We start from the raw sequence: 11,723 nt of genomic DNA on the forward strand, positions 1-11,723 counted from the left end.
AGATCATGAGGTCAGGAGATCGAGACCATCCTGCCTAACACGATGAAAACCCGTCTTTGGGCAGATCACGAGGCCAGGAGATAGAGACCATCCTGCCTAACACAGTGAAACTGTCTCTACTAAAAATACAGAAAATTAGCCGGGCGTGGTGGCGGGCGCCTGTAGTTCCAGCTACGCAGGAGGCTGAGGCAGGAGAATGGCGAGAACCTGGGAGGAGCAGCTTGCAGCGAGCCAAGATTGCACCACTGCACTCCAGCCTGGGGGACAGAGTGAGACTCTGTCTCAAAAAATAAAATAAAATAAAATAAATAAATAAATAAAATAAAATACAAAATTAGCCGGGCGTGGTGGCACACACCTATAATCCCAGCTACGCAGGAGTCTGAGGCATGAGAATCGCTTGAGCTTGGGAGGCAGAGGTTGTTGTGAGCCGAGATCGTGCCACTGCACTACAGCCTGGGGGACAGAGTAAAGTGACTTAGAAAACTAGGCTTATTAAAACTCTGTCTTACAAACTGGGCAGACTAGATGTCTTGGTAATAATTAGATTATTGATAATAATCTTCTAATTATTATGATGATAATTATGATAATGATAATTAGAAGATTGTATGGGGGCACTTGCCCTGGGCTAGGCACTGTTCTAAGGGGTTTATTATTTAATCCTTGCAACAACCCTATAAGGTGCTACTATTGTTCCCATTTCACAGATGGGGAAACTGAGGCACCTTGCGGTTAAATAACTTGTCTAAGTTAGTCGATGCTGAAGATACATTTATAAGCAGGCCATCTAGCCCCAGAGTCGATGCTCCATTCCCCACCACAAGCTTATACCTGAGCTATAAGCCCTCATCTGCCAGTCAGGGTCCAACCAGAGGCAATTCCAGTGGGTTTTTTCCAACTGGGCTGGTGGTTGGGAATTCAGGAACTACGTGAACTTGGATAGGGGAAAATTTTTTTACCTCTTCTTTTACTACGCTTTAATCTAGCAGTTCTCAAAATGTGGTCTGGGGATACCTGTGGGTCCCCAAGGCCTTTCTCAGGGGGTCAGTTAGGTCAAAAGTATTTTCATAATTATACTAAGATGTTTGTCCTTTTCATTCTCCAGTGACTACCTGACCTGTGATAATGTCATCACTCTGATGGCTGATAGAAATATATGCATGTATATTCGTGTGTTTTTAAAACTTCTCGTTTTCAGCCAGGCACGGTGGTTCATGCCTGTAGTCCCAGCTACTTGGGAGGCCGAGGCTCGAAAATCGCTTGAACCCAGGAGGCAGAGGTTATAGTGAGCCGAGATCGTGTCACTGCGCTCCAGCCTGGGCAACAGAGCGAGACTCTGTCTCAAAACAAAAGCAACACACACACACACACACACACACACACACACACACACACCCCTACACCTTATATCACAATAGCACTGGTTTCCTTTGTATTTCTGTGTATTTATTTTATACATGTAACAACATGATTCTGAGAAGGGCTTGACCAGCTTGCCATAGGCATCTCTAGGACAAAAAAGCTGAGGAACCTCCCACTCTGGAAGAACTAAGAATAAGGGGAGGCTACAATTGGGGGCCACAGGAGTGGCAGGTATTCAAGTTTGGCTATGAAAGCTACTTTCGTTATATTTTAGGCTGTAATGGAGCCTCTGGAAGTGGGAAGAAAAAAAAAAAAAACTCAAACAGTCAAAGGGCTCGTTTTGATTTTCCCACACTCCTAGTGCCAATTTCTGAAATTGGTGTTCACCATCAGTAGAAGCCTATATGCTCTCAATTTACAAAGCCAAGTGGTGGCAGGTCATTGTATCTGCGTTCAGGGAGGGGAAACGACTGGAAATCCGGGCCCCCCAGATCTTTCCTGCTTCTCCTTTTGTGGCAGCCACTCCTCACATTCAAACAGTTTGCAAAGGTTTACAGAGGAGAACCCTAACTTTTTCCCTAGACGTCAGTTTCTGGAGTTCATGCATTAATACGATAAAAAGAACAGCTGATTCTTATCCAACCCTTACTCTGGGCTGGGCCCTGTTATCAGCCTGAAATTTCATGCAGTAACTCGTTTACTCCTCACAACAGCCCACGGGGTATATACGATCATCACCTCCTTTTCACAGGTGAAAAAACCCGAGGTCCAGCGAGGTTGAGTAACTCACCTAGGTCGAACAGCTCAGAAAGCCCACTGCAATTCCGGGATTCTAGTTTGGTTTTCAGGTTGCCCCGGGCTTCTGAGGAGGAGTCAGTGGGCTCAGCATGGAGAGGAAGGAAGCCGGAATGAATTGCGAGGAAGATGCAGCAAGGCTGGAAAGGTTGGGGATGCCCCGGTACCTGCACATCTGGGTACCTGGGGATGGGGCAGGGCCAGGGTAGGGGCCGGTGTCCGTGCCCTGGGGGCTCCCCAGCTGAAGAGTGGGCGCCTGAAGGACAAGCGCAGGCTTACCTGCCGGGGCGCTCACCTGGTGGCCGGCGCGGAGGTGGAGGCCGAGACGCACCAAGCCTTCCTGGGTCCCCCTTCCCGCGCCACGCCCTGTGGGGGGGTGGGCGGGTGGGTGTGGGGCGCCCAGGACCGGCCGGACCTGTGGGACCCGGGGCCCTGGCTGTCTAGGGAGGCTGTCACCCGAGGCGACCGGCTCTTCCGGGGCTGGGACGGCTGTAGGCGGCGAGAGGCCTCGGCACCCACGAACTCATAAATACCGGGGATGCGCTGGCGGCGGGAGAGGCGCGTGCGGGCAGCCGGTGCCCCCGAGGGTGAGCCGGGGTGCGGGAGGGCACCCCCGCTCCCGGATGGTCCCGACCCAGCTCCAGCCTGGCAGCTGGAGACAGAGCTGGAGCAGGCGGGGAAGCGCTGGGGAGAAGGCGGGTGGGTACAGATGGTGGAAGGGCAGGGACGCTGGGGATGGGGAGAGAGGATGCGGCCGCTCTGGCCAGGATGGACTCTAAAGGATCTGGGGGTGGCGTGGGAGGATTGAGGTCACTAGGAGCAAAATGGAAGGCTAAGGATGGAGTAGAGAGGCGAGATCCCCGGGGCAGGCAGGAATGCTTGGAATCTCGGGAGTAGGTAGGAGAACTGGGGTTTCTAATAGCAGGATGGAAAGCTGGGGATTGGGCTGCCGAATGCAACCTCCTGCACAGCCTCCACCCCACTCCCAGGCCCCCAGCACTGAGAGTGAGCTCTGGTTAGGAGCAAGGCTCCGGAATCAGGCCCTCCTGGGTTCAAATCCTGGCTCCATCGCATCCTGGCTGTGCAGTTGAATAATCACTCAGCTGCTCAGTTTCCTCATCTGTGATATGGGGATGACGATGCTCACAGCCACCACCTCATAGCAATGTCATGAGGCTTCCGTGAGTTCATCTATGTCAAGCGGTTGGCACACTGTGAGTGAGGCTCAGAGAGCTCTGCTGCTGCTCCTTAGCCATTCTTACTTTTGGTTTCTCTCTCCAGCGTCTGGATACCACCTGTCTTGAAGGAGACCTCCCTGCCCTCCTGCCTCTGTCCCCCAGAGGACTACCAGATCATCCTCCATCCCCCAACCTCCCAGCCCTTCCTGCTGTACCTGTGGGGAGGTGATCTCCTCAGTCCCTCCACTTTTCCCCTGTCTCCGGTCACCACCCCACCACCATGCACCCCCTTCCTGGCTACTGGTCCTGTTGCTCTCTACTCCTGCTATTCTCCTTGGGAGTCCAGGGGTCCCCAGGGGCCCCCAGCGCTGCCCCAGAGCAAGTCCATCTGTCTTACCCAGGTAAGTGTCCCTGACCCCTTTCTACGCCTCTCCCAGCGAGGCCCAGCGGTGCTTCATTGTTTGAGGGTTCAGGAATCCCCACCGTGAGCCCCTAAGCAGGTGGCTCATTTCTCCCGAGCCTCTGTCATCTGCCTCTGTGGAATGGGAAGTACAGGCCATGGTACACCTGGAAGTGTGCGGAATGATCATGGTGCCCAGCCCACAGTGAGTGCTCTCCTGCTCTCCAAAGGGGGCTGCTGCTGTCCTTGTTCATTGCATCTCTGTTGTGTTTCTGGGACCTGGCACATTTGTTCGTTTGTGCACAGTAGGCCTCAGAGCCAGTTTTGGAAGGAACCAGTGGATGAGTGATAACAGAGCTGGATTACCCAGCCCCTTCTCCATCCCCGCTCTCCTCTTCCCCACCAGGATGGCTGCCTCCCAATCTTTGATTAGGATCCTTCCACTGTCAGGGCAAGAGCTTGGACTCTGGACCCTGGGCAACCAGACTGAATGGGTTAGAATCCCATCTTTGCTATGTACCTGCTGCCTGATCTTGGGCAAGTGGCTTAACCTCTCTGGCCTCAGCCTCCTCATCTGGATAATGGGGTAATATTAGTGCAACCTCATGGTGAGGTGTAAATGAGTTGCTACCTGTAAAGAGGCAGAACTGAGGCTGGGTGTGGGGGCTCACACCTGTAGTCTTAGCAGTTTGGGAGACTGAGGCGGGAGAATCACTTGAGGTCACAAGCTTGGGACCAGCCTAGGAAACATAGTGAGACCTCTGCCTCTTAGGAAAAAAGAAAAAGATCTTAGTCATGTGTGGTGGCAAGCACGTGTAGTCCCAGCTACTTGGGAGACTGAGATGGGAGGATCGCTTGAGCCCAGGAGTTCAAGGCTGCAGTGAACCATCATTGGCCACTACACTCCAGCCTGGGCAACAGAGAGAACCCTGTCTTAAAAAAAAAAAAAAATGTGGGCCGGGCGCGGTGGCTCAAGCCTGTAATCCCAGCACTTTGGGAGGCCGAGACGGGCGGATCACGAGGTCAGGAGATCGAGACCATCCTGGCTAACACGGTGAAACCCCGTCTCTACTAAAAAATACAAAAAACAAAAAAAACAAAAAAAACTAGCCAGGCGAGGTGGCGGGTGCCTGTAGTCTCAGCTATTCGGGAGGCTGAGGCAGGAGAATGGGGTAAACCTGGGAGGTGGAGCTTGCAGTGAGCTGAGATCCATCCACTGCACTCCAGCCTGGGTGACAGAGTGAGACTCCGTCTCAAAAAAAAAAAAAAAAAAAAAAATGTGGTGGAGGCCGGGCACGGTGGTGCATGCCTGTAATCCCAGCACTTTGGGATGCTGAGGTGGGTGGATCACTTGACCTCAGGGGTTCAAGACCAGCCTGGGTAACACGGTGAAACCCCATCTCTACAAAAAAATTTAAAAAATAAAAAAATTAGCTGTGCATGGTGGCTCACGCCTGTAGTCTCAGCTACTTGGGGAGCTGAGGCGAGAGGGTCACTTGAGCCCAGGAGGCAAAAGTTGCAGTGAGCCAAGATCATGCCACTACACTCCAACCTGGGTGACAGAGTGAGACCCTGTCTCAAAAAAAAAAAAAGGGTTGGTGGGACAGAACCGAGCTTGGTATGTAGCAGCAATTTCCATACACTTTAAATCTCAGGACTATTTGTTTTACACTGTTAATCTCAGAACTGTTTTACACTGCTAAAACTTATGGAGAACTTCAAAGAGCTTTAGCTTATGTGCAGTATAGCTAGCAATATTTACCAAATAAGGTATTAAAACTGAGGCATTAAAAATTTTTTATTGGCCGGGCGCGGTGGCTCAAGCCTGTAATCCCAGCACTTTGGGAGGCTGAGACGGGTGGAATCGCGAGGTCAGGAGATCGAGACCCTATCCTGGCTAACACGGTCGAAACCCCGTCTCTACTAAAAAATACAAAAAAATTGCCGGGACAGAGTTGGCGGGCGCCTGTAAGTCCCAGCTACTCGGGAGGCTGAAGGCAGGAGAATGGCATAAACCCAGGAGGCGGAACTTGCATGAGCTAGATCCGGCCACTGCAACTCCCAGCCTGGGCGACTGCGAGACTCTGTCTAAAAAAGAAAAAAAAAAAAAAAAAAAAAAAAAAAAAAAAAAAAAAACAAAAAAAAAATTAATGTCATTTAAAATTAACAATAACAAATACCTTCTGTGTAAATGACATTTTTAATGAAAAAACTGTATTTTGCAAGAGAAGAAATTGAGTGAGGAGAGTGACACTGACTTGCATCTTTTAAAAATCTTTTATTTTTTATTCTTTTGAGACAAGGTCCCATTCTGTCACCCAGGCTGGAGTGTAGTGGCACAATCTTGGCTCACTGCAGCCTCCGCCCCATAGGGTTCAAGCGATTCTCCTACCTCAGCCTCCCGAGTAGCTGGGATTACAGGCACCCACCACCATACCTGGCTAACTTTTGTATTTTTCATAGATATGGAATTTCACCATGTTGACCAGGCTGGTCTTGAACACCTAAGCTCAAGAAATCCTCTGGTCTCGGCCTCCTAAAGTGCTAGGATTACAGGCATGAGCCACCGCGCCTGGCCTAAAATCTCTTTAGTATCTGGTTTGGTAACTGACACCTGGATTCTCCTCAGATCTGTTTTTATTTTAGTCTGTTGCGATTTGTTGTTTTGGATTTTGCCTGTGAAGAAAATCTGTTCTTGCACAGACGTGTGGTTGAAACAGGGAGAACAGTTGTTTGTTTGTTTTTTGACACAGGGTTTGGCTCTGTCAGGGTTTGGCACTGGAGTGCAGTAGCACTAACATGGCTCACTGCAGCCTCGACTTTCAGACTCAAGCGATCTTCCCACCTCAGTCTCTCGAATAGCTGGGACCACAGGGGCATGACACCATGTCCAGCTAATTTTTTTTTTTTTTTTTTAGATGGAGCCTCACTGTATTGGCCAGGCTGGAGTGCAATGGCATGATCTTGGCTTACTGCAAGCTCTGCCTCCTGGGTTCAAGCGATTCTCCTGCCTCAGCCTCCCAAGTATCTGGGATTACAGGCACACACCACCACGCCTGGCTACTTTTTATATTTTTAGTAGAGATGGGGTTTCACCATGTTGGCCTGGTCGGCCTTGAACTCCCGACCTCAGGTGATCCACCCACCTCGGCCTCCCAAAGTGCTGGGATTACAGGTGTGAGCCACCGTGCCAGGCTCTAGTCCTACTCTTTTCTATCTGTGACAGTTCCTCAGTTATTCCTTATCTTTCCTTGTTTTTCATGTCTTTCACATCTTCAAAGAAGATAGTTTCTTCTTTTTTTTTTTTAAGATAGGATCTCACTCTGTCACCCACACTGGAATGCAATGGCGCAATCATAGCTTACTGCAGCCTCTAACTTCTGGACACATGTGCTCCTCCTGACTCAGCCTCCTGAGTAGCTGGAGTAGTGCAGACGTGCACTACCATGCCTGGCTAATTCTTTTTATTTTTTGTAGAGACAAGGTCTCACCGTGTTGTCCAGGCTAGTCTCAAACTCCTGGGCTCAAGTGATTCTCCCACCTCAGCATCCCAAAGTGCTGGGAAGACAGGGGTGAGCTACCATGCCCAGGAGAGAGAGTTTCTTAAAGGTTAGTTGCAATGTGGAATCAGAAACCACATGAATGAACTGGCTTGGCATTTGCCAGTCTAGTGACCTTGGACAAAGCACTTTGCCTGGAGGCCTCTGTAAAAATGGGAAAGGCAGTAAAAATCTATCCCATAGTGCTGCCATGGCAATCCAGTGAGATCATGGCTGTCCTTTTTCAGCCTACACAATAACAATGGCAAGTACATGCTTATAAGTGCGCTAGATGGATAACTCGTTTAACCTGGTATCCACCTTAAGCTGTAGGTACCATTGCTACTCCCGTTTGACAAGAGAGTAAAACTGAGACCCATAGCAGGGGAAGAGTCTGACCCCAGTTCACATAGCCTGGGAATCTGAATGCTGGCAGGCTGGTTCAGGAGCCCACAATCTTTGCGGGTTTGTTTGTTTGTTTTGAGACAGAGTCTGTCTGTCTCTCAGGCTGGAGTGCAGTGGTGCGGTCTTGGCTCACTGCAACCTCTGCCTCTCAGGTTCAAGGGATTCTCCTGCCTCAGCCTCCCAAGTAGCTGGGACTAACCGTGCGTGTCACCATGCCTGGCTGATTTTTGTATTTTTGTTTTTGCATTTTTTTTGTTTTTGAGTTGGAGTCTCACTCTGCTGCCCAGGCTAGAGTGCAGTGGTGCAATCTTGGCTCACTACAACCTCCGCCTCCCAGGTTCAAGCGATTCTTCTGCCTCAGCCTCTCAAATAGATGGGACTACAAGTGTATGCCACTAAGCCCGGCTAATTTTTGTATTTTAATAGAGACAGGGTTTCACCGTGTTGCCCAAGCTGGTCTTGAACTCCTGACCTCAAGTGATCCGTCCACCTTGGCCTCCCAAAGCAGTGGGATTACAGGCATAAACCACTGCACCTGGCCCCTAATTTTTGTATTTTTCAGTAGAGACGGGGTTTTGCTATGTTGGGCAGGCCGATCTTGAACTCCTGGCCTCAAATGATCCACCCACCTCAGCCTCCCAAAGTGCTGGGATTACAGGCATGAGCCACTGTGCGCGGCCTATTTTAAAACTTTTTAATTTTGTACCACTTTTAGATTTAGCAGAAACGTTCCAAAAATATTACAGAGTTCCTGTCTCCCCTCACTTGGTTTCCCCTGATGTTAACATTTTACGTAACCATGGTACAATGATTAAAACCAAGAAATCAAGATTGGTACAATACTGTTAACTAAACTACAGATCTCATTTGAATTTCACCCGTTTTTCTTCTAATGTCCATTTCCCCTTCCAGAATCTGATCCAGGGTCTCACATTGCATTTAGCGGTTGTGCCTCCCTAGTCTCCTCCCATCCATTAGTTTCTCAGTCTTCCCTTGTCTTTCATGATGTTGGTATTGCTGAGTACTGATCAGCTATTTCGTCCAGTATCTCTTGTTTGGGGTTTGTCTGATACTTTCTCATGACTGGAATTAAGTTATGTATTTTTGGCAAGACTATCATAGACGTGATGTTGTGCCCTTCTTGGAGCATGATATGAAGGATCAAGATGTGGCTATGACTTATTGCTGTGACTTACTGATGTTGACCCTGATTGTTTCATTAAGGAGGTGCCTGCTGGGTTTCTCTTCTATAAAGTAATTATTCTTCTCTTTGTAGTTAATAAATATCTTGAGGGAGATGGCTCAAAACAATGCAAATCCCATTTCTCCTCAATGTTTGCTCACTAATTTTAGCATCCATCAGTGGATCTTATTGGCAACAATTATAAATGTAGTGTTTGCCTAATGGTGATTTTCTAATTTTCTAATTCCCTCGTTTTTTTTTTCTTTTTAAATTTTATAACTTTTGTTTTGTTTTGTTTTTGAGACAGAGTCTTGCTCTGTTGCCCAGGCTGGAGTGCAGTGGCGCGATCTCGGCTCACTGTAACCTCTGCCTCCCAGGTTCAAGCAATTCTCTTGCCTCAACCTCTCATGTAGTGGGGATTACAAGTGCACACCACCATGCCTGGACAAGTTTTTGTATTTTAGTAGAGACGGGGTTTCACTGTGTTGCCCAGGCTGGTCTCGAACTCCTGAGCTCAGGCAATCTGCCTGCCTCATCCTCCCAAAGTGTTAGGATTACAGGCGTGAGCCACTGCGCCCGGCCAATAACTTCTAATTTATTTATTTATTTCTTTTGAGACAGAGTCTTGCTCTGTCACCCAGGCTGGAGTGCAGTGACGCAATCTCAGCTCATTGCAACCCTTACCTCCCGGGCTCAAGTGACCTTCTCACCTCTGCCTCCTGAGTAGCTGGGACTACAGGGATGCACCACCATGCCTGGCAATTTTTGCATTTTTGTAGAGACAGGGTTTCACCATGTTGCCCAGGCTGGTCTGGAACTCCTGGGCTTAAGCAATCCACCTGCCTCAGCCTCCCAAAGTGTAGGGATTATAGATGTGAGGTACTGTGCCCAGCCTCCACACTTCTATTTTATTTTATCTTTTTTGGTCTATTGTTCCTATTCAATAGAGTAGCTCCTTCCATCTAATTGAAATTTTATTATAAGAAAGAGCTGTCCCTTCCTGATCCCTTTATTATTATTTTTTTTTTTTTTTTTTTTGAGGCAGAGTCTCACTCTGTCGCCGGGGCTGGAGTGCAGTGGCCAGATCTCAGCTCACTGCAAGCTCCGCCTCCCGGGTTTATGCCATTCTCCTGCCTCAGCCTCCCGGGTAGCTGGGACTACAGGCGCCCGCCACCTCGCCCGGCTAGTTTTTTGTATTTTTTAGTAGAGACGGGGTTTCACCGTGTTAGCCAGGATGGTCTCGATCTCCTGACCTCGTGATCCGCCCGTCTCGGCCTCCCAAAGTGCTGGGATTACAGGCTTGAGCCACCGCGCCCGGCCCCTGATCCCTTTATTAATTTATTCAATGATTTATATATATCATGGACTCATGGATATCCATTTTATTCCGTGGGTGAAAAATCTGATGTTATGATTGTCCCAGATTTGGTCTCTCAGAATTCCTTCAGATTGGGTTCTGTGTGCTTACAACAAACCTCCATCATTTCTGAGTACTTCCTCACTTGATGACATCACAAATAGTTCCAGGCTCCTCTTGTATATTTCCTGTTCTATCCTTGGAAGTACCTATTTCCCACAATGAGTTCCAGTTTCTTTTTTTTCTTTCTTTCTTTCTTTTTTTTTTTTTTGAGATAGAATTTTACTCTTGTCACCCAGGCTGGAGTACAGTGGCGTGATCTTGGCTCACAGCAATCTCTGCCTCCTGGGTTCAAGGGATTCTCCTGCCTCAGCCTCCCAAGTAGCTGGGACTACAGGTGTGCACTACCAAGTCCGGCTGATTTTTGTATTTTTAGTAGAGATGGGGTTTCACCACATCAGTCTGGCTGGTCTCGAACTCCTGACCTTGTGATCTACCTGCTCAGCCTCCCAAAGTACTGGGATTACAGGCGTGAACCACTGCACCCAGCCCTCCAGTTCCTTTTTATTGGAGAATGGGTATTTAGAAACTAATATCTGGGCACTAGGTGTGCTCATTGCCACTGAGATGTCATAGCTTCTAGTTCCTCTCAACAAACACAGCAAGGTAATACATGCATGTACACAAAGCTTCATATTCACACATCTATGTTTGAATCTGTATAAAATTAATTACCTGGCCGGCCACGGTGGCTCAGCACTTTGGGAGGCCGAGGCAGGTGGATCACTTGAGGTCAGGCGTTTGAGACCAGCCTGGCCAACATAATGAAACCCCATCTCTACCAAAAGTACAAAAAATTAGCCAGGCATGGTGGCGTGTATCTGTAATCCCAGCTACTCAGGAGGCTGGGGCAGGAGAATCACTTGAACCCGGGAGGTGGGTTCAAGTGAACCAAGATCGCACCACTGCCCTCCAGCCTGGGCAACAGAGCGAGACTCCAACTAAAAAAATAAATTACCATGAGATCATACTGATATCCCTGATATCAGCCCAGGATCATGGGTTTATTTTAGCCTCATCTTTCCTTATTTGTAACTTCTTTCTCTAACACTCAGAAACTTGACTCTTACTGTCTACAATATATTTATTTGTTCAATCCTAGTATATACATAAAGCAGTTACAGCTGGGTGTGGTGGCTCATGCCTGTAATCTCAGCACTTTGAGAGGCCGAGGCGGGTGGATCACCTGAGGTCAGGAGTCAAGACCAGCCTGGCCAACACTGTAAAACCCCATCTCTACTAAAAACACAAAAATTAGCTGGGCGTGGTGTGCGTGCCTGTAATCCCAGATACTTGGGGGGCTGAGGCAGGAGAATCACTTCAACTCAGGAGGCAGAGGCTGCAGTGAGCCAAAATTGTGCTATTGCACTCCAGCCTTGGCAACAAGTGTGAAACTCGGTATATATATATATATATATATATATATATATATATATATATA

The 11,723-nt window shown here is 48.5% G+C and overlaps 1 protein-coding gene across 7 annotated transcripts in view; it reads left to right on the forward strand.

Annotated features, from left to right (window-relative positions):
- Positions 1-1,417: 1,417 nt before the first annotated feature.
- The window catches only part of ACP7 (acid phosphatase 7, tartrate resistant (putative)), a 29,222-nt gene continuing 18,916 nt past the window's right edge, over positions 1,418-11,723 (forward strand). For 2 of the 7 annotated variants that reach the window (XM_017887544.1, XM_017887541.1), the window contains exons 1-2: positions 1,418-2,747; positions 3,442-3,739. In XM_017887544.1, coding sequence (XP_017743033.1) covers positions 3,619-3,739 — 121 coding nt within the window. In that variant the 5' untranslated portion in view covers positions 1,418-2,747; positions 3,442-3,618. Of the gene's footprint in view, positions 3,058-3,441; positions 3,740-11,723 lie in introns of those variants that run through there. The other 5 variants (XM_017887539.1, XM_017887545.1, XM_017887540.1 and 2 more) reach the window with 4 other exon arrangements.

The sequence above is a fragment of the Rhinopithecus bieti genome, unplaced genomic scaffold (genome assembly GCF_001698545.2).
Source record: "Rhinopithecus bieti isolate Rb0 unplaced genomic scaffold, ASM169854v2 scaffold_15776, whole genome shotgun sequence".
NCBI classification, from domain to species: domain Eukaryota; kingdom Metazoa; phylum Chordata; class Mammalia; order Primates; family Cercopithecidae; genus Rhinopithecus; species Rhinopithecus bieti.